General features: G+C 41.0%; 3 protein-coding genes across 4 annotated transcripts in view; 1 reads left to right on the forward strand and 2 right to left on the reverse strand.

Annotated features, from left to right (window-relative positions):
* The window catches only part of ddb1 (damage-specific DNA binding protein 1), a 45,349-nt gene extending 45,012 nt beyond the window's left edge, over positions 1 to 337 (reverse strand). Inside the window, exon 1 of the mRNA XM_058046128.1 lies at positions 1 to 337. Coding sequence (XP_057902111.1) covers positions 1 to 61 — 61 coding nt within the window. The 5' untranslated portion in view covers positions 62 to 337.
* On the forward strand, positions 35 to 20,715 carry cfap70 (cilia and flagella associated protein 70). 2 transcript variants are annotated; one of them, XR_009119084.1, is made up of 28 exons: positions 35 to 457; positions 1,515 to 1,614; positions 1,694 to 1,779; positions 2,016 to 2,202; positions 3,912 to 4,007; positions 4,094 to 4,179; positions 4,444 to 4,635; positions 4,777 to 4,959; positions 5,178 to 5,272; positions 5,497 to 5,590; positions 5,726 to 5,863; positions 5,963 to 6,094; positions 7,055 to 7,117; positions 7,223 to 7,314; positions 7,480 to 7,540; positions 9,497 to 9,679; positions 9,788 to 9,919; positions 10,009 to 10,137; positions 10,237 to 10,370; positions 10,583 to 10,698; positions 10,962 to 11,189; positions 12,290 to 12,408; positions 13,559 to 13,696; positions 14,248 to 14,409; positions 14,566 to 14,655; positions 15,507 to 15,615; positions 15,727 to 15,774; positions 15,844 to 15,941. XR_009119084.1 is itself a non-coding variant. In XM_058046129.1 (28 exons), exons 3-28 carry the CDS (start codon positions 1,708 to 1,710, stop codon positions 15,937 to 15,939), a joined length of 3,168 nt encoding a protein of 1,055 aa, XP_057902112.1. In that variant the 5' UTR covers positions 35 to 457; positions 1,515 to 1,614; positions 1,694 to 1,707; the 3' UTR covers positions 15,940 to 20,715. The 2 variants fall into 2 exon arrangements, 1 of the variants encoding a protein (XP_057902112.1); XM_058046129.1 differs by having other exon boundaries at positions 15,514 to 15,615; positions 15,844 to 20,715.
* Positions 16,927 to 22,623, reverse strand: part of LOC131100397 (transmembrane protein 138-like) — a 20,345-nt gene continuing 14,648 nt past the window's right edge. Inside the window, exon 7 of the mRNA XM_058046131.1 lies at positions 16,927 to 18,228. Within this exon, the coding sequence (XP_057902114.1) occupies positions 18,116 to 18,228 (113 nt within the window). The 3' untranslated portion in view covers positions 16,927 to 18,115. The remainder of the gene's footprint in view (positions 18,229 to 22,623) is intronic.

The following is a 22,623-nucleotide window of genomic DNA, read 5'->3' on the forward strand; positions in this document are numbered from 1 at the left end:
CTGTGATGCAGGCGTTGACCGCCGTGGGCTTCTGAGCGGTAACCACGTAGTTGTATGACATTTTTACCACAGTACAAGATAAACACCAGAATAGTGTTATATCTCTCACACAAGTGACAAAATCATTGAAACTACAACTCCCGGAAGTAGTTAGTTAGCACAGCCACGGTATCCGTCCATGAAGCATGGCAAGCTAGCAGCGACGAAAAGCTTAAGCGCCCTCTATTGACACGGAGGCTCCACTTAGCGTACAGTAGACAGCTTTAAAACGTTTTTAGAAAGAGTAAATTACATAATAAATAATAATGCCATTATTGTTGTTGTTGTTATTATACAAAAATAATATGAGAATGACTGTGTGCGGTTATCAGCGTCTTTATGACGTCAGAGCGTCGAGTGCTCAAGTGGAAGGAAACCAGGTTCCAACCGAAAGGTGCACCTTCAGGACTACCCTGAGGTATTTGGGGGCATTGTTGCTTAGCTAAAAGTCAAGTTAAATGTAACGGTTTATTTAAATATGAAATATATTCGATTAGTAGATAGATATATTAGTAGAGATGAGATACTTCCGTTATTGTACGCTCTATGGATAGATGGTAGTGCTGTAAAATTGTGTAGAAAATCAACCTGTTGCTGTGAGATCACTAAGTCACTCACTCAACGACATCCTTAAACGTAAAAAGTCACTTTCTATAGCAAGATACAACTTTATTTTTGGCTCGAAAAATGCTATCCATCCGGACGGGATTGAAAACATTGGTTGCTATAGGCAACAGTGGAGGGACCATGTAGAAAGAGCAAAAACGTATAATTATAAGTGCAAGTTCACCGACACCAATGAGCAAATGACTGGGTAAACCTTATGGTCAAGTTTAATGAATTTTAACGGGAGATGGATTTTATTGCTGGCTGCACGGCGGACGAGTGGTTAGCGTGCAGACCCCACAGCTAGGAGATCAGGGTTCAATTCCACCCTCGGCCATCTCTGTGTGGAGTTTGCATGTTCTCCCCGTGCATGCGTGGGTTTTCTCCAGGGTACTCCGGTTTCCTCCCACATTCCAAAAACATGCTAGGTTAATTGGCCACTCCAAATTGTCCATAGGTATGAATGTGAGTGTGAATGGTTGTTTGTCTATATGTGCCCTGTGATTGGCTGGCCACCAGTCCAGGGTGTAGCCCGCCTCTCGCCCGAAGACAGCTGGGATAGGCTCCAGCACCCCCGCAACCCTCGTGAGGATAAGCGGTACAAAATGAATGAATGGATTTTATCGCTGTGCTGTAGTTTTCACCTACTTTTTGACATACTAAATTGTTATTTGAAAGTGTGATTTTCTTAAGATCTTTGCCAGCCCAATATTACAGTTTTAGTTCAGCTTAAAAAAAAAACACCTGATCAGGCATCCCCCTTTAAAGGTATCACTTCAATGTGAATCACCACACAGTTGTCAGGCAACATGTATAACAATAACATTTGGTGAAATATTAAACACATAGTTTTATGTCTGTGTCTTCAGCACAGCTCAAGAAGAGGAAACGAGGCAAAGCGTTTCCAATAGGCGCACAGTGGATGATCTGCAAGCATTTGACAGCAATCTATCTGTACAAGGATTAGAGGTGAGGTTGCATTTAAAGTAAAACTGTTATATCAAAGATCTACATCGATTTATAATCCTATTAATTTCATTATTTGCAGGTTAGCCTTTAATAATGGAGTCTGCTGTAGACAAAGTAGAGACTACTTTCTGCATCAAAGTAACTATCATTCGGGCAACTAACATGGTGAGTGAAGAGATTCATTTGCTTATCTTTATTGTTGGCATTCATCGAGAGGTCATCCATGTGTCCCTCCACCCTTCCCAGTTCTGACATGTAGATGTTGTTGGATGACTGACGTTACTCTTATAGTGTAAGCACCAGTTCAGGACAATATAGTTGAATCTGTGGAACACAGTATTCTTTCTGTCTTTTTGATGTATCATTTCCACACCTAATTACAACATTATATTTTCTGTCAGCATGGCAAAAAAGCAGGAAACCTCCAAAGTCTTGTTCGGGTGGAGATGAATGGTGCAGTTGTGGGAGAATCTGAAAAGAAGCCAGTGGATCCCACGGCCCTGTTCATCCAGTATGACTACACCTGTAGCTTTGTCTGCTGCAATGATGCCCTGCCTCTCAATGACATCGCCCACAAACCAGTCATAGGTCTGTAGCTTGGTACTTTACTGAAATACAGCTTGATCAGTTGAATTACCATTGTATTTGTTTGATTTCTTTCTTTGTATTTCTGTGTTTCCATTGCACAGCGCACATAATACAGCAAATTTTCTTTTTCAAGCAGCACGAGTGACATGAGTTACAGACATAACTTACTTTTGAAGTAGCATGAATGACACGAGTCACAGAAAACATAACAAATGCTACTTTTCAAGCAGAATGAATGACATGAGTTACAGAAAACATAACTTACTTTTGAAGTAGCATGAATGACATGAGTTACAGAAAACATAACCAATGTTACTTTTTAAGCAGCGCGAGTGACACGAATTACAGAAAACAACAAATGTTACTTTTCAAGTAGCACGAATGACATGAGTTACAGAAAACATAACTTACTTTTCAAGCAGCATGAATGACAGGAGTCACAGAAAATTAACAAATGTTACTTTTCAAGGAGCAAGAGTGACATAAGTTACAGAAAACAACAAATGTTACTTTTCAAGTACGTGGCATGAGTGACACGAGTTACAGAAAACATAACTTACTTTTGAAGTAGCATGAATGAGATGAGTTACAGAAAACATAACAAATGCTACTTTTTAAGCAGCATGAATGACATGAGTTACAGAAAAATTAACAAATGTTACTTTTCAAGGAGCACGAGTGACATGAGTTACAGAAAACATAACTTACTTTTGAAGTAGCATGAATGACATGAGTTACAGAAAAATTAACAAATGTTACTTTTCAAGGAGCACGAGTGACATGAGTTACAGAAAACATAACTTACTTTTGAAGTAGCATGAATGACATGAGTTACAGAAAAATTAACAAATGTTACTTTTCAAGTAGCACGAGTAACAGGAGCTACAGAAAACATAACTTACTTTTCAAGCAGCATGAATGACATGAGTTACAGAAAAATTAACAAATGTTACTTTTCAAGGAGCAAGAGTGACATAAGTTACAGAAAACAACAAATGTTACTTTTCAAGTAGCACGAGTGACATGAGTTACAGAAAACATCACTATTACTTTTCAAGGAGCGTGAACGACATGAGTTATAGAAAACATAACAAATGTTACTTTTCAAGCAGAACAAGTGACATGAGTTACAGAAAACATAACGTGGTCTTTTCTTGATTGATGATTCAATCCTACATATTCTATGAGAAAAAAAGGACACTCCAACTTGACAGGAAAATCATGGTGTTATTGAGTGGCTTTGATATTATATTCATTGCATCCTGTAAAATGATTTGCAGTCGAAGTCTTTATCGATGTGTCGTTTCCAAAAGACGTACACCATTCCTTCTACATTAAGTACAGGAACCTTGGAACTTTTCCAATAACAATAGCAATTCGATTTTGTGTCCTCTGCCACACACTACCTGCAACACACCTTATGTTTTGTTTCTAACACACACAAGCTGCAAAGCAAGAAGTTCAGCTATTGTTACAAGTACAAAGTACTCCACCTAAATAAAACCTTATTAAGTGAATTATGTATTGATATCTCATGTGGTGCCCAATAGGGGACTGTTACGGCAACCTTTGCAGTACGTGTTTGTGAAATAGGCTCCTGTTTTTGCCATTGGCCCTTGAAAAAAATCACAATATGGAACTTTTTCCTCAGCAATGTTGACATATGATTTGGTCAAGCATGCGTTTAATTTTGCGTTTATTTTTGTCAGTGACTTTGATTGAGCTTGTTCCTGAGAAGAAAAAAGCGGAGCCAAAAGCAGTCGTCCTTGGCCAGGCAGTAATTGACCTGCTGCCATTGTTGCAAGGTAAACTAACACATTGGCAACACTTTATTGATGCTTTCATCTCATCTTTTATGGCATTTTATTCTTTTTCTGCTTTCTGTCTTCAGGCGAGTGTAGCTTCTCATCCACGGTTGTGCTTCATGCAATTAATGCCCCCCCAGAAAAGGGTTCAATCCCGGGACTCAACTCCAAGGTCAGTTAGCTTAGAGTGGTGTGTGTATATAGTGTGTGTATTATCTATTATCCAATATAAAAACTGCATCAAGAATTCCAACCTTGTAAAGTTAATAGCTAAGTGCCGCCCTTACATAGCCACCACTTCAGATTTGTCATCTTAGTAAAAGGTGTTACAATCTGTAGAGGAATGAAGAAATACTTTTGCTGTAAATGGAAATCAGCCTATATTGGATCTCCAGTGTTGTTTTCACCCAATAATCCAGACCCTTCCCCCATGTAGTACCCCATTCTGGACGTGTGTGTCAACGTGCCAGCTCCATTACTCACAGAAGAAGACCTTTCAACTTCCAACCTGGTGAAGGTAGTTCTGGAGACTGCCTACTCGCTCCCTGATACGTTCAATCAGAGTGGTGGACCTGCAGCCCCCCCATACATATGCACTGCTGCAATGGAGTTCCCATGTGCAGCAGAGGTGGGTGTAACAGGGTTACTTGCACGACAGTCACCAGCGTAGCATTAGTCTTTCCTAATAAAGTAGGACTGCAGTGCAATGTTGCATAATAGCACTATGAGTCTCGTGTTATAAAGTGTCTTATGTTCCTCTGACTCCCAGAGAGATCAGCTCTTGCTGTTCGCTGAAGGCCAAATGAAGCCAGGTGGGCACAGGGAAGAAAATGGCCGACAGAGAAAGAGGCCCCATCACGCCCTCCTGGCTCCTGGGAACCATTTCCTGCCAGGAGCTGTTTTCGAGAGCCAACCTATTGATCTTGAAGATGGCGAGCTTTCTGGATTAGAGGTACTTGCAAATTCAACCAAAACCTATGGTAGATGGTACAAGTCAGTAGCTCTTGATGTTCATACTCTGCATGGAATTACTCAGGTTGCAAAACATTATTACACTTTCAATGTACGTTGATAAAGTAGGCACAGTTTAGCTCACCAACACAAAACCTAGAAATATTTTGGCTGTGGACGAGAACAGTGAAAAGCTGAAGCTCTGAATGTCAACCACAGGATCGTGACTTTCGTAATGAAGCAGAGACGTTGCTGAACCGAGTGAGCTGGGATACAGAAATGTCCTGTTTTCTGGATGCAGGTGGAACTACCAGGTCAGCTTACTTGTTATTTATAGTTCTTTATAGTTCCCCGCTTTGTCCCGTAAACCAAGTTCCTTTTGGGATTTCGGTGATGAGGTAGTTCCAGGTAGTTGGTGGGGCCACTTAAGTAAAGCGTTTGGCTTCTCAAAACATCCACCAAACAGCAAATTCACACATGCAGTATAGCCGACACGTGCAAGCTGAAATGAGGTCCATAATGCCCACTGAGATTTCAGGCTGCGTCAGAAGATCACTGAGAGCAGATTGTGGCCACTTGAGATCATGAAGTCATTGGTTCCCAACGAAAAGGCAGGCATGACTTCCAAGATGGTGAGATTGTCATTCTTCTAGAATAGACTATTGTAGTCAATACTATTGTATTGACTATTATAGAAACTATTGTACTGCTGACCATCAGTAGCGTAGCTCTTCTCCAACAACATGTAATGTTGTGTATTCATGCAGGGAACAGAGGAGGAACCGCATATACCCTCCCATGGTGTAGCCTTTATTGACATGGGCCGTTTGCTGTATCCAGGAATTACCCATATCCGAGGAGCATACCTTATTCATCCTTACTCAAGCACTTTACTACTTAACAAGGTATTGCAACGGGCACGTTTTTTATAGTAGTCATGGCGTATTGTCAGAGTAATCCTACGGTCTGACTTGTTAGTCACTGATCCTATTTTTGTTCACCAGGCCAAGCGCACCTTCAGTGTTTTAAAAGAGCTTTCCAAGCCTGGAAGCAACAAAGAACGTTGCGGCACAGCTTTAGGCTTTTCCAAGACAAATACGGGAAAGCCCAAGGATGCAAAAGGAAATGGTATTAAGGTTTGTAAGTTTAACAATGCTGTGTGTTAGTGTTGAGATCTACCTAAGAGTGGGATGTGAGTGCTCAATCTGACAATGTAAGAGTAGTGGGAGTTCATGGTATTGACTGCCAAAAACGATAATAATGTCTAATATGCTCATACTGTCCAGCACTTCATTTCTGATACCATAATAATACCAACATATGCAGCTGCTCAGGTCACATCTCATGGATGTACTGATTATGTACACATTATGCTTATTTTACTATGATGCCACTACATGCATTTCACAAATAATGTTTGTACAAAATAGGACCAATACTATGCAATGTAAGTTAATATGTAATATAATATGCTAATTATACATTAATGTGGGGTAAGCATGTTCACCACACAGTCAGGAGATCGGGAAGACCTGAGTTCGGATCTCCGGTTGGCATCTCTGTGTGGAGTTTGCATGTTCTGCCCGTGCATTCGTGGGTTTTCTCCGGGTACTCCGGTTTCCTCCCACATTCCAAAAACATGCTAGGTTAATTGGCCACTCCAAATTGTCCATAGGTATGAATGTGAGTGTGAATGGTTGTTTGTCTATATGTGCCCTGTGATTGGCTGGCCACCAGTCCACGGTGGACCCCGCCTGTCGCCTGAAGTCAGCTGGGATAAGCTCCAGCATGACACTGTGACCCTCATATAGGATAAGAGGTATAGAAAATGTGAAACGTAAGTTACAGCAAAGTGTGTGTTTTTTTTTAATATTTGTTGAAAAAAAATGACCAATAGTCTAAAATAACATGTTTTCTTACCATCAACAAGTATGATGGGTTATGAATGAATTTGCATATAATAATTTAATTTTCTCATTTCTATGTGGTACAAACATCCATGTGAACAAACTATGAAACTGTGTAGTTTACCACACAATACACATTTTACACAAGTCATTGTGTCTTTAAATGTCTATTTTGTGTTTGTGTGTCAGGCGCCTGGCAGTGCCGGTTTGACAGATTCGGACGTAATTGATCACATCCCTTCAGACAGAAAAGTAAGTTTCGAAGCATTGTACGGAATGAATATGATTAGAACATATTTCTGTGATGGCAAGTTGAGAACCCTAAGTATGATAAGCTCAATTTCCAAATCATGACAGGCTTATACGGAGTCCAGATCATACATTTTAATCGAAATTTCCTTGACGAAACCACTGGTGTCCATAACATCATCGGAGGAGCTGGCTAGAAGGTAATGTGCACTGAGTGTTCTTAAGTCATGACATGTGTTGTATGTCTTTTCTTACCTGCAAGGTTCTGGCACAGAGCTGTCATAAAAATGGGAACTCCGAAAAAGCAGTTTGTCAGCACATGCTATACTTAGATTTGGCACAAATGTTCTGAAATCTTTCTGCAGGGTGAAAGCACTGATCCCCCCAAGGCCCATACCTTCAACGGGACCCAACAGAGCTGAAAGAGTTAGTATATTCAAATACATTATAGAATTTTATCCCGTAAATAAGTGTGTGTTTTAATGTGCTCCCAATAGCAATTTAGTACATGGAGTACAGTAGGTATGAGTTGCATACTTGTTATAAACGAGTATCCGTTACGGATAGTCATTTTTGATGAGTACGAACATGAAACAGCGACTACCTTTCCCAGGGCTCGACAATAACGATGTACCGATGGCCCGAGGCAAGTTAAAACCAAATTGGGGCAAGTAAATCCAATCAGTGATATTCCCGTGGGGCAAGTGCACTTTGGCATGCCGTACTGCCAAGAGTTTTTTTTAAAGCGGTTCTTGTTGGGTGTTGGTAAAACACGGACTGTGTAATTCCGGTGGTAATTTGCAAACCAATCCTTGCAAATCTTGAAATGGACCAATCAGAATCGTTTATTTAGACCGCGGTCCGTAGTCCACAGTCCGCGTTTTACCTAAACCCGTTCTTGTTGGCGATCAACCAATCAGCGATGGTTTGACTAGGAAAACATCTATCATGGCGTCGCTGCCAACATGGTCTAATTCTTCAACAACTTGTGAAGGAAAACAGCAAAAAGTGATGAAGCAGTGCCTCCTAAACAAGTATTTTATTAGCGGCAGCAAATCAAATGATGGCACAGGTGAGTGAATCACATTGCTGTGACAATTTGAAGTGGTCACAATGAAACACCACCCATTAGATCCAATACCAAGTGCTGATTTTGCACAAGCTACAAAATCTAGCGCTTCCATTTCTCTGTGGATTTTTCTCACCTTTGCTTCACAAATTATTGTTTGACCATTGAGCATTTTTTTCTGGATTAAAAACACTTTACTAGTACACAAATGTGTCTATTCAATAATGTTTCATTGTGGTGCACAACTTCTAAAAGTCAAAGCGCCTAGAAGTCTCTTGCCAATCCAGATTTCCATGCAACGTCATGATCTATGTAGGAAAACAACCACAAGAAATGATCATCATTTCATCTTTATTTGAGATTCTCATGTGATGCCACAAAAATGAGATAATATCATTATGGCAGTCTTTTCATTTTACATGGGGCAAGTTGGGGCAAGTAGTTCTCACCTTAAGGATTCCCCACAAGCAAGTCATTTTTGGTTTTAATGTAGAGCCCTGTTTCCTTAGACTGACTCTTCAGGCTGCAGGTGGCAGCCACAGAGGAGCTGCGATGCCTCATTCAGGCAGGCTGCAATTGGCAAGCTGGCGTTGCCCACTGGCTCCACAGCTCACCTCTATTTTGGTTTGAAAAGTTACTTGGGCGGACGGGGGCTGGGTGTCCCCGGACTTGTTTGCTGGGCTGCCTCCTGGGGGTTCTGGTGGGGATCCTGGGATGGGGCGTGGGTGGGGTGGTGGTGGTTATCCTGGGGGCCGGGTAGGCGGAGTGCCGCAGCCTGCGGGTGCCGGGCACCTGCTGCTGCTGGGGGGACAAATTCTGATCAACCCACTTCAAATTCAGACTTAAATGAATAAATCAATCAGTACTGCTATAAGGACCAGTCTAGGGTGTACCCCGCCTTACGCCCGAAGACAGCTGGGATAGGCTCCAGCACCCCCCGCGACCCTCGTGAGGAAAAAGCGGTAGAAAATGAATGAATGAATGAGTACTGCTATAAGCCCCACCCATTTCTGGTTAAACCGTGGCCACTTCCAGTTTTGGTCCCGCCCATGTTTTTAAAGCATATTTTCGATATTAGAGCCTTAGCAGGAGGTCACAGAAAGGCAACACAATAAAAATGTCAGCACAACAGCCACAGTGTAGGTGTAATGTGTAGGTAACCCAGTATGTATACACATATAGTGTATAGTATAGTGTATAGTATTGTGTATAGTATAGTGTATAGTATAGTGTATGCACACACTGTATACTCACAATCAATCGTGAATCTCACACCCTATATAGAGACTAATTAACACTACCTTTCTGTGTAGGCGGTGTTGAACTTCCACAAGCAGGTGGGCAAAGTGGTGAAGCATATTTCGGAGCAGTACGAGGAATTGTTTGGAACAGGATTCCAACCGCTCACTAACTGCAATCAGGATCAAATGATGGCTCAGCTGATGGGAGCTCTCAACGTCTCTGGGAGATATTTTGCCTTTAAAGAAAAAATGAAGGTTGGAGTCGTGCAACATGGATGTGCTTGATATGTCCACCAGGTGATATTTGACCTGCAGTTTGACCAGATGATTGTGTGTTTGTGTTTGCGTGCTTGTGGTTTGTAGCCCGCAGTGGTGAAGTTCGTGCGTGACAAGATGCAGCAGACAGACTCGTTTACAGTGGACCAGGATCTGCATGAATTTGTCAGCAAGTTGTATGTGGACCTGGTGGATGAGATGCACGTTGCTCTCAACAAAGTACATGCACCCATCCCAAAACACATACACACACTTTACAGTTTATACAGACATAAACCTTCATCACTGTAATTATTCCCCCTAATTAGATTTATTCGCATGGTATTGAGGAAGACCCCATTAATGAGATCCATTTGAGCATTTCTCATCTTAGACATTTTGCTCGAGAGGCTCAGCTCATGGGGGATTATCGTCTGGCCGTTCGCTACTACCAAGAGGTACGATAACACCTGTAAAACATCTGCTCCTTGCCAGTGTTGATGGGCAAAGAAATTGAAAAATTCAAACCAGTAAATCTTGTGTGTATTTTGCTGCAGTTGGTTGTGAGGGAGCCCCGTGAGCCCTCCCACAAGTTTGAGTGGGGGGGGTTCTACATGCAAAATGGAGAATACATGATGGCCAAAATGTGTTTCCATGATGCCGTCGCTGTTCAGCAAGCACACCAGCCCAGGTCAGACATAAAAATGCAATTAAAACATAGCAGATGGTACTTCCATCTGATCGGTCAGTGCATATATTAGCATATATTAGCATAACTTATGGGAGGATGCATTTTGTTTAAGATAAAATGAAGCATTGCTTTTTGCTTCTCGTCACAACAAGTCAGTTCAGGCTTGAAATTCACATTCCAGTCTGTGTCTTTCCATCATTTTCTCCATTTAGTCTGATGATGTGCGGCGTCCTGGCAGCCATGTTTAATGATTTTGAGCAAGCTGAAATTTTCCTGGAGCGAGCCACCAGCATAGAACCTCCCAGTTTGGTGGCCTGGACCTTGCTTGGTGAGATCCAACTTTTCACTCTGATGTTGTTCCGCATACAAATAGACACATCCTTCATGAAAAATCCTCTGTGTTGATTAGTGTGGATGATTAGTGTGGACACGTTTCCTGTCCTTTACCTAAAACAATATCATTTTTAAACATACGTTTTTTGGATTGCATAGACTGGCTAAGTGTCAGCGTAGGTCCTAAATAATTCAAAGCTTCTAAAGTGACAATTGATTCTGAGAAAAGCCACTTTCCACATTGCATTTGTTTTCCAGGTCTGGTCCAAGAGAGCCAGGACAAACACATCCTGGCTGAAAGAGCTTTCCTGGAGGCTACAAGCTATCTGAACGCAAAGGAAGCAAACCATCTGACTGCAAAGGAAGAAAATAATGAAACTCACGAGGCAGAAAATGCCGGTGTGGATATGTATGTGGGTGTGGATGTGGATGAGGAAAGCGAAAATCCAGTGGTCCAGGAAGAGAAAAATCACATTATACCTCCAGGTCAGTATCCTGCTATTATTTGATTTATTTATTTGGGACAAGGCACATTTATGAACACTCAACATCAGCCAAATTAAAGCATTTTCATTTTCATCTGTAGTCCCAAGCCATAAAGATAAACACAGGACAATATGGGACAATATAGTACAATATATAATATCAATGGCAGATAAAAACACAAGACACACAATCAGGAAAGGCACTTTTTTAATGTGCAGTAAGTCAGACATTCTCTCGGACTTACAGAACTGTTCATCTCGAGGTCTCCTCTGGAGGACACCCTGATGCATAAACAGCTACCTGTGCTTGTTTAATGTATGAAGAAAGTTCAAATTAAAAAAATATATATATATTAATAATTTTCATCCCATAACACAAGGTAACAATCTGGATTTTTCTGAGTTTCATTTTCATTCATTCATTTTCTACCGCTTATCCTCACGAGGGTCACAGGGGTGCTGGAGCCTCGGGCGAGAGGCGGGGTACACCCTGGACTGGTGGCCAGCCAATCACAGGGCACATATAGACAAACAACCATTCACACTCACATTCATACCTATGGACAATTTGGAGTGGCTAATTAACCTAGCATGTTTTTGGAATGTGGGAGGAAACCGGAGTACCCGGAGAAAACCCACGCATGCACGGGGAGAACATGCAAACTCCACACAGAGATGGCAGAGGGTGGAATTGAACTCAGGTCTTCTAGCTGTGAGGCCTGCGCACTAACCACTCGTTCACCGTGCAGCCCTGTGTTTCATTTTATTCTATATTTTTGCATATTATGTAAAAACCAGGTGTTTATTACGATAGTATCTTACTGTTACTTAATATTCCAGTGTTTTATTTCTTTATCAGAACCTGTCCCTACCAATCTGAAACTTAGCAAAGACGTTTATTTTGACTAAGCAACGTAATAGGACACACCAGGCCATCAAAAGATAACAGTCACATTTCCCAATATTTTTTCCCACATGAAAAACGTGTGGTTTCAAACAAAAGGTGATATTTTTCGATCCAGATGTAAATAAAAGCAGTTGCGGTGGTTATGAGCTACTGGAGCCACCATAGTGACTTACGTTTTGATCTTTTCATCATAGACACGGAGACTGATAACCAGGACACAGCAGAGCACACAGAGGCGGAAGAAAACAATGTCCTGTCCAAATCTATTTACACTGAGACCCTTGAGTTTCTGCTGCACAACTATGCCCTGCAGGTAAAGAGACACACAGCAGCCTGTTTGCCAGACTAGCAAACATGAAAAACACATGGAAAAACTCACCAGTAATGTAGAGTAATGTTGTAACCGTTTAGGCCAGGGGTGGGCAAACTTTTGGACTCGTGGGCCGCACTGAGTTAACAAAACTGTGCGGGGGGGCCAGAATATATATTTTATAACACACACTATTTTACGCTTATAATTATAACAGTCCACCTTTAATTATTTGTCTAATTTTATTTATTTATTGTATATTATAATGATTAATTATATTATATATATTAATTTTATTATTATATTTAATATATTATATTTTATATATTTATTATTTCTTTATTTAATTTATTTATTTGTATATTTGTATATATATATATTTGTATATATTTGTATGTGCTTATAATTCTAACAGTCCACCTTGAATTAAATTATTTGTCTAATTTTATTGATTATATTATATTATATATTATATTTAATCTACACATTATATATATATATATATATATATATATAATTTATTATATATATTATAATTATACTATCAATTACATTACATATCAATTATATTATATTTTTATATATTTATTATTTATTTTATTTATTTACTTATTTGTATAATTTTATCTGTAAACGTGTCAGATTATTAGCTATATGTTTTAAATATGTTCCATATATCCCTTTTTTCCAGAGCATTTTAAACATCAGACCACATCAAACTACAAACTTTAATTTTACATTTTTATTATTATTTTTTTTTACTGAATAAGACATCCGACTTGCAAGTCATGTTGCCAGCATGTACGTATGTTAAAAGTTAGAAGGCAACTGGCGGGCCGGATTCAAACGCTTTAAACACCAGACCACATCAAACAACAAACTTGAATTTTACATTTAAAAAACAAATAATTAATTATTTTTATTTTTATTATTATTTATTTTTTGGACTGAATAAGACATCCAACTTGCAAGTCATGTTGCCAGCATGTATGTTAAAAGTTAGAAAGCAACTGGCGGGCCGGATTCAAACGCTTAGTGGGCCGCATGTGGCCCCCGGGCCGTAGTTTGCCCACCCCTGGTTTAGGCAAAATGGATCATTTAAGTAGTCTTTTTGAAAAAAAAAGACCAATGACATGAAAATGTTTTTTGTCAGATGGCAGAGCATGCTCTTTCCAAGGAGCTGACTTCAGAGGGCGATCACCGTTTTTATTTGGCTCGTGTGGAGCTGCTCAGAGCTGACTACTCCAAAGCTGCTATCACCATCAGTGAGGCCCTGCTTGACGGAGAACCGGTAGGGGAAGAATACATTCAATCTTTACAAAAAAAACACAAATCAAGGCACAAGAAACACAAATCGTGTTAGTTTGGAACAATTTGGCTGAAGAAAAAGACACTTTTCTGACCTATAGTATAGTTAGAATGCAGTATGAGAATGTAGTATTCTCGTGTTAAAGGATGCCGAAGTTTCAAATAATGAGGTTTCCGCATATGGATGATCTGGACGATCGGTATTGAAATCTAAGTATAAATCTAGTATCTAGTATAAAACACTGATCGGAGCATCCTTAATATCAAATATATATATATAATAAACCTTGTGGAAACTGGCTTATCACGATGGAGCGTGGAACCAATTAACCGCAATAAAGAAGGGACAGTTGTGATAGTAAGGTTAGCATTTTGATACATTGAAATAAAACAGTCAACATGTGATTGAAGTATTGGCATTCAGATTAGATTTTTAGGCAAATTAGCCACAGCTTATGCTAGTGTAATATAAATGACCAACCAAGACGATGAATGAATGAATGTTTACCAGAGTTTTATCCACACTGTGAGCAGTCTGCAGATATGTGGGCGCTAAATGGCCACTGTCACTACCTGTGTGAGTCGTTCGCTGAGGCTCAGGGGAGTTATGAACGCAGCCTGGACTTCCCACAGCAGCCGTCAGACACTCACCTCGTGCTTCTCCGCCTGGGAGGCGTTTATCTCCAGAAGAAGAAGGTTAGACATGAGCGTACACGGATAATATTTACGCGTCAGTCATCACTGTATGATTGTATAAGCCTGGCCGCTAAATTGCTGTGAGAGTGCAAACAATCTTTCCACATAAGTCACAATTTCAAACAGCCATTTCCTATTTCTGCTCTTCCCCGTTAGTTTGAGCAAGCTAAAATGGCCTACCTGCAAGCTTGTGAAAAATCTCCTTCCTGCCTTACCTGGTTGGGCCTTGGTATCGCCTGTTACCAGGTAAAAAGCCTTCTGTAGTACTTTTATGGGCCTGACGTCATATACTGTATATTTTGAGCTTTAAATTTGAGCTTCACTTTTTTGTCCGTCATGATGACTATGGTTTCAGCGTGAATATGTGTGGATTTGTTTAGCATTGATGTCTGTTATAAGTACAGTAAACCTCGGATATATCGGATTCAATTGTTCCCACTGGTTTTGTCCGATATAAGCGAAATCTGTTATATGCGTATACCGGAAAATGTCCGTTTTACGCATATATCGGATTTATATCCAGTATATGCGTAAATCGGATTTTATCCGTTATAAAAAGGCACTTCCTTGACTATGTTTCCAATGTACCCCAAACGCTGCAAATGACGTCGTATAGCGGCCTGTCACGATTCGGCGAATCGGAGCGCCACGATGCGGCCATCCGAAATTTGCGAGGGAAATTTAATGGAAATGCATTGGAACGGGACTGGAGATTTTGTCCGAAATAGGCGAAATCCGTTATAAAAAATCCGATATATGCAATTAATTTTTATTGGAAATGCATTACAGAAAAAATGGTTCTTTTTTTCTGTCCATTGTGAGCGAATTTCCGATATATCCGAGTCCGATATATCCGAGGTTTACTGTAGAACATTTTGGAGAACGTTGTCTCATGTTATCAGCAACAAGGGGCTGCTTTTGTAAATATCATGTGATTTCGGCTGCACGTGCATGCGTGCTGTGCTGTGATTTCCAAGTGTCCGGGAATTCAGTGGCAACCCGACAAGTTATGTGATGCACCTGAAAGCACCATTGTTCCAAAAAGCTAACAGCACTGCCAGCAAATAAGAAGCCTGTGCTTTGTCTTTGTGTCTGAGCGTACAGCTGGGCGAGCTTTGTGTTGCTGAAGAAGCTTTGACGGAGGCCAACCATTTGAACAATCACAACGCGGAGGTGTGGGCCTATTTGACTCTCATCTGCCTCAAGGTAAGTCACATTAAGATTTGTCCAAGTAAAAACAACTCAGCTTTAACGTTAGATCAGAAAGCACTTTTCATGGCCCCCATACCTAACTATGACTTCATAAAACATCTTTAGTGTGACAGACATGGGGAAGCAGAACTGTTCTACAAATATGCTAACAGGGTGAGTTGGAGTGATTTTTACCACACACTTCCTAGCTGAATATACATTTTTGTATTGATTGGTTCACAGTACAACTTGGAGAACGCAGCGCTTCACAGGGAGGTAAAAGAGCTGCAGAATCAGGCCCAGATCCGTCCTCTGACGTCATGCTTTCAACCAAATTGATGATAATAGATTGTCCTTGAACCTAAGTAAAACTAAAATCATGCTGTTTGGTAACAGCAAAAAGGACACGTACCAGCAAATACAAATAGATGATTGAAAGGGTGAAGGTAAATACATTTCTGGGGATCAAAATAGATGAAAATATGAGCTGGAAACCTCATATTACAAATATACAACATAAGGTGGCCAGAAATATTTCAATATTGAACAAAGCAAAATTTGTTCTCAATCAGAAATCACTCCACACTCTTTATTGCTCTCTGGTTCTACCATATCTTACTTATTGTGTGGAAATATGGGCTAATAACCATAAAAGCAATCTTCACTCGCTAAATGTACTGCAAAAAAGGCCAGTAAGGATAATTCATAATGCCGCCTACAGAGAACATACTAACTCCTTATTTCTAAAATCACAAATACTTCAACTTGCTGATATAGTTCATCTTCAAACAGCTAAAATAATGCATAAGGCTAAAAATAAGCAATTAGCTAAAAATGTCATCCAATACTTCTCTACAAGAGAGGAGAAATATGATCTCAGGGAAGAAGTACATTTGAAACACTTGCTAGGACTACGTTAAAAAGCCTTCTTTTTAGCCTTCTTGTAATTTGTTTAAAGTGTGATTCAAATGTTCTGCTACTATTAAAGACTAGCCTGGTATCTTGATTGACATATTCAGTTCATTTGGAGCTAGTAATATATACAGTACACACACACATATATATATATACACACTGTGATTGGCTGGCGACTAGTCCAGGGTGTACCCCACCAGGGTGTACCCCACCTCTCGCCTGAAGACAGCTGGGATAGGCTCCAGCACCCCTGCAACCCTCGTGAGGAAATGAATGAATGTATATATATTTATATATATATATGTGTGTGTGTGTGTGTGTGTGTAATTCCTGTTGTTTCTCTGTCTTAATTAAATACAGTAAAATTATTCACATATTTCAGACATAGTTGCGGGTGGTGATTAATCATAATTAATTGTAAAATGGATTAATCTGATTAAATGTTTTAATCATTTGACAGCCCTAGTTTTGTCTTATAACAAGCTGTATTAAACCACGAAACAGTGATTTATTTTTGTATTTTTTTAAACGCCATAGAGTGAACCACAATGTACAAAGGGACGAGAGATGTGTGATGCTATGGTTTTGTAGGTTAAAATAAAGCTATGTAATTTGGAAAAAAAAATCAGAAATCTACTGAAATCAAATGCGGTTCAATTATTCCTATGTGTGTTGAAACTCAATATATTGTGGAATGGTAAAATGTGGCCCATTTAGTCGAATGTGCATGTAGATATTCAATAACCCACCATGATAGCAACTGTTTAATAGAACATTGCAGAGACACAGCAACAGTAGTAGTCTGAAATGTATTTAAAAAAAACAACAGAAAAACATGCAGTGGGAATTCAAAAATAAAAAAAAGTCATGTAGTGCCTGGAAAACACATTCAAACTTCGCTTTAAGAAATACATATTTTGGCACATTTTACACAAGCAAATGTATCCAGTGTGATCCTGTTACATCCTATATACAACATATTGATTGTTAACAATGTATGTACTCTATTATGATTCCTGGGAAGACCGTATCCACGTCTACCAGTTACTACATCTACGTACTACACTCAACAAAAAACATAAATGCAACACTTGTTGCACAAATGTACACACAAGTTACATCGTTATTCATGTCCTGAAAACCAGTGCCATGGCCACCATTTGGCTCAAACACGTACACGCCGATCCACAGCACGCTTAGTGTCTGTGCGTGGGGGCCATGTGTGTGTTTCTTGCAATTTTCCCAATTTTTGCACGTAGTCAGCACAGGAGCATGTACGTCGGACTGTAACTGCACATTTTGGAGCCTTTTATTGCGGCCAATGTAAAGACAATGCGGGACAGTTTGTGAACAATATTTGAAAGAGATGGGCCTTACATCTTTAAGCTCAGTTCATGAAAAATGGGAGCAAAAACAAAAGCTTTGTGTTTTTTTATTTCATTTTTTGTATATTTTTTAGATTTGTTGGGTGTACATGCTCTGTACCCTTAAAAGGGATAAATGACCCAAACCAGACCTCATAATGAATCCACTTTATTTGCCACGTTCCCAATGTCATGTTTGCTGTGGCATCACTGGTCTGTTGAGAAATGTTCAGGGTTTACTGTCTGACCCGTTCAAAGATATCTCGCAGCCACGGTGAATCCTCATAGAGGCGAGGGTCACCCAAATACTCTGAGGTCCTCTTGTAGAGGTAGTAGTACAACACAGAAGCTGTTAACACACACACACACACATGAATGGACACATAAAAATACAGAACAAAGTTCTTTAAATAGCTGAGGACTTGTTAGTGGTTTTAAGCATCAAATATCACAGACGGTTGAAAAACAATAAAGCATAACATGAAATAATGCGGGCTGAACGGTGGGTGAGTGGTTAGCGCACAACCCACAGAGCGAGGACACCTGAGTTCGATTCGACCCCATCATCTCTGTGTGGAGTTTGCATGTTCTCCCCGTGCATGCGTGGGTTTTCTCCAGGTTTGGCCACTCCAAATTGTCCATAGGTATGAATGTGAGTGTGAATGGTTGTTTGTCTATATGTGCCCTGGGATTGGCTGGCCACCAGTCCAGGGTGTACCCCGCCTCTTGCCCCAAGACAGCTGGGATAGGCTCCAGCACCCCCCGTGACCCTCGTGAGGATAAGCAGTAGAAAATGAATGAATAAATGAAAATGAAATTGCAAAATTCTTTTCAACTCAAATTTCTCAAATATTTTGTATTTAAAGGGGACCTATTGTGCTCATTTCTTGACCCTACACACAATAACCCACACAGAAACCTTTGCACAATCTGCACCTATTCTAGCGGTAATTCCTTTCATTTGTGCTTCCTGACAAAAGTTCTGTGTTAATTCATTCTACCCACCCCCCTCATCCAGGCTTGGTCACACCCCAAAGTGCTTCCTAATTATGAACCATATAAGGAAGTCCACCCCTCTGTGACATCACAAAGGGGCAGTTTAACCACGCCTTTTGAAGCCGAGCATTATGTGCCATCCCAAACTTCTCTAAGGGTTCACTTCCAAATGCGCAAACCTCATTATCTGAAACTTTGGAATCGTTTAACACGAAACCACAACATTTTAACTACATTTATAGGTCAGAAAAGTGGAAACAGTATAATAGGTGTCACAATCTACATCTTTGTCTGTGTGACAGTTTTGTGTCTTGTCTGCCTTAGTTCCTGCTTTCATGCTCTTATTTTGTATTATTTCCTATGTTGGTCTGCCCTGTGTTCAGTCACTTTTACTTTCTCTTCTACGCGCACCTGTTTGTAATTTGTTGATTGTAATTAGTTCAGCCGGTGCGTCTTCCTTTTGTCGGGTCATTGTCATTTTTGAGTTGGTGATGCGAGTGCGGTGTTCTGCTGCATAGCATCCAATAAATATATTTTTACCCGCAACTGGGTCGTCATCTCTGCATCCTGGGGTCGAACCGTAAAGCCCGCAAGCTGCAACGTGACAATAGGTCCCCTTTAAAGGAAGTCATTTGCAGCACAACCTGGGCCGCAGCGATGAGTTGCTGTCCGCTCTGTGGTGCACTCTTTTCCAACAGATATCTGCAACTGTGTGTCGGATGGATGGCACATTGTGTCCCCCCGGTCGATGTCCTTCCCATCCCACTCAATCTCTGAGAGGTCAAAGGGAAATTAAGTATTTGAACACTTCCTGTTCAAAAATGTCACTTCCTGTTTTCAGAGAAGGACACTCATGGCAAGATCTCTGATTTTGCTACCGGAGTTTTGAACTTTTTGGGGAAAATTCCTGACCATCACTTGTTACAACTCTAGAAAATAGTGTCGACATCTCCGCCTTAATGTGGACAAGCGAGGGGACTCTACTCACCATAACAAACCAACAGTAAGGAGACGACACAACTGTTATGACCACAAGGCTAGCTAGGAAGCGAGCCCGAGTTGTATAATATCTTGGAATGTTCTTGAAGAGACAACTACTGGTTAGAGACAACACTCGCTGTAAAAGACAGTTGTTAAACCAAGCTAAGGGGCTAATCGACAGACGGTGTCGACATAAGGACATTAGACATTAGCAATCGCAACAATTCAAAGGTCAAAAGAGAAAGAAAGAGGATCTCCTCAGGAATCTACTAGCAGGTTTTCTAGCTCTTTCAGCTGGAATTGAAGCACTCCAGATATGGTTCTACATAGCGGTGAAAGACGGTGCGTGTCTTATAACAGCCCCGCCATCAGGCAATTTCAACGCCAGCTGGTGCAGATGCAAATGGCAGCAAATAAGCAACAAGACACCCTGGAACAGATACTAATGAAACTACCGAGATGACATGGGACAGAGGCTGGATCCTATGGGACAGAGGCTGGACCCTATGGGACAGAGGCTGGACCCTATGGGACAGAGGCTGGACCCTATGGGACAGAGGCTGGATCCTATGGGACAGAGGCTGGATCCTATGTGACAGAGGCTGGACCCTATGGGACAGAGGCTGGATCCTATGGGACAGAGGCTGGACCCTATGGGACAGAGGCTGGACCCTATGGGACAGAGGCTGGATCCTATGGGACAGAGGCTGGATCCTATGGAACAGAGGCTGGATCCTATGGAACAGAGGCTGGATCCTATGGAACAGAGGCTGGACCCTATGGGACAGAGGCTGGATCCTATGGGACAGAGGATGGATCCTATGGGACAGAGGATGGATCCTATGGGACAGAGGCTGGACCCTATGTGACAGAGGCTGGATCCTATGGGACAGAGGCTGGATCCTATGGGACTTAGGCTGGACCCTATGGGACAGAGGCTGGACCCTATGGGACAGAGGCTGGATCCTATGGGACTTAGGCTGGATCCTATGGCACAGAGGCTGGATCCTATGGGACAGAGGCTGGATCCTATGGGACAGAGGCTGGACCCTATGGGACAGAGGCTGGACCCTATGGGACAGAGGCTGGATCCTATGGGACAGAGGCTGGACCCTATGGGACAGAGGCTGGATCCTATGGGACACAGGATGGATCCTATGGGACAGAGGCTGGATCCTACGGGACAGAGACTTGCAGAGGCTGAATCATATCGACAAGAAGGTACGTCAATTGGATGATTTGTTGCATCTTAAAGGGATAGTTGGGATTCAGTTGCATGACACCCCCATAAGCAGTGAAGTCCGTCAACAGCGACTCACTCCCCACTTTGTGTCCTGAGCCGAGTTCTGGTCGGATTTCAGTGCTGAGGAAAGTAGTTCCAGCTAGTTGCTGTGCACAGTTTGGCTTCTCAAAACAATATGCGTTCAAAAGCGTAATACATTTGCATCACAAAAATGCCTACTCAAAAAAATCAGACCTCACAAATGGCTCTGCATTATTTTCTCTGCTGTCGTATCATTTCGCTCTCAGCACCGAAATCTTCCTCCTTATTACCACAATTCTCTAAAATTGATGATAAGCTAGTGAATAACAGGTTGGGCAATTTTATTAATAAAATTAAATTGCTAGCAGAAAGTCAGTACAGAGCTACTGACTTTCAACCTCCATGCCACTGATTAAAATTACGGAGGAAATCATTAATGCTACAGATCAAAGAAAGTGTGCGGCTGCAGTATTCGTGGATCTGACAAAAGCCTTGGATCAATTAATCATAATCCTAATAACGAAATTAGAACAGAATCAGAATTGGAACGAAATCAGAGGATTAGTTCTGAACTGGGTCCAAAGCTACATAGCTGACAGGAAGCAATACGTAAAGCTCGGAGAACACACATCTGCAAGTTTAAATATTATGTGTGGAGTACCCCAGGGGTCAATACTGGGACCACTACTGTCACAAAAGACTTATATGGTGATACTACTGTGTTTTGTTCCGGAGGAAGCTCAGAAGAGATCTGGTCACAGATGAAATGGTCATATTAAAAAAGATATTCTTGAACCTATAAGTAAAACAAAAATAATGTTGTTTGGTAATAGTAGAAAAGACACGTACAAGCAAATACAAATAGACGGTGCAGACATTGAATGAGATATGGGCTAATAACTATAAAAGCAATCTTTACTCGCTAATAATCCTTAATGCTGCCTATCGAAAACATACAAATCCTTTATTTCTAAAATCACAAATATTAAAACTCGCTGATATAGTACATTTCAAACAGCAAAAATAATGCCCAAAGCTAAAAATAGCCAATTACCAAATGTGGAACAATACTTTTCTACTAGGTATGTGCAAAGCCGATTAATTATTTCTCATTTCTGAGATCTTCACAGATAAGACAAGTGGTGTTCAACAGCAGACCAACGGCCAGCTAACAATGGGTCACTTCCCTGAGCTTTGACAAGGGCCTCCCGGATCGGAGGACTGGTGAGTCAGTGAGCTTGGCCTCGGGCTCAGTCCCTCTGCTGGCTACAGCACCATCACTAGAGGGCCAAATGTCCTCAGAAAAAGCAGAGCCACTCATTGAATCAGCAACGTCAAATTCTTGTGGATGCTTATGGGATTGGCTTCAGGTCAGCACACCAGCAAGAAAAACATTGTGGTGACGGCTATATCACCTTGGGACTCAGAGGGGACCAGCAACCGCCTCAGGAACAGGGTCAACTTTACCTTGTGCCATGATGAAATCTACACCAACAATTGGAA

Source organism: Doryrhamphus excisus, chromosome 1 (genome assembly GCF_030265055.1).
Source record: "Doryrhamphus excisus isolate RoL2022-K1 chromosome 1, RoL_Dexc_1.0, whole genome shotgun sequence".
NCBI classification, from domain to species: Eukaryota; Metazoa; Chordata; class Actinopteri; order Syngnathiformes; family Syngnathidae; genus Doryrhamphus; species Doryrhamphus excisus.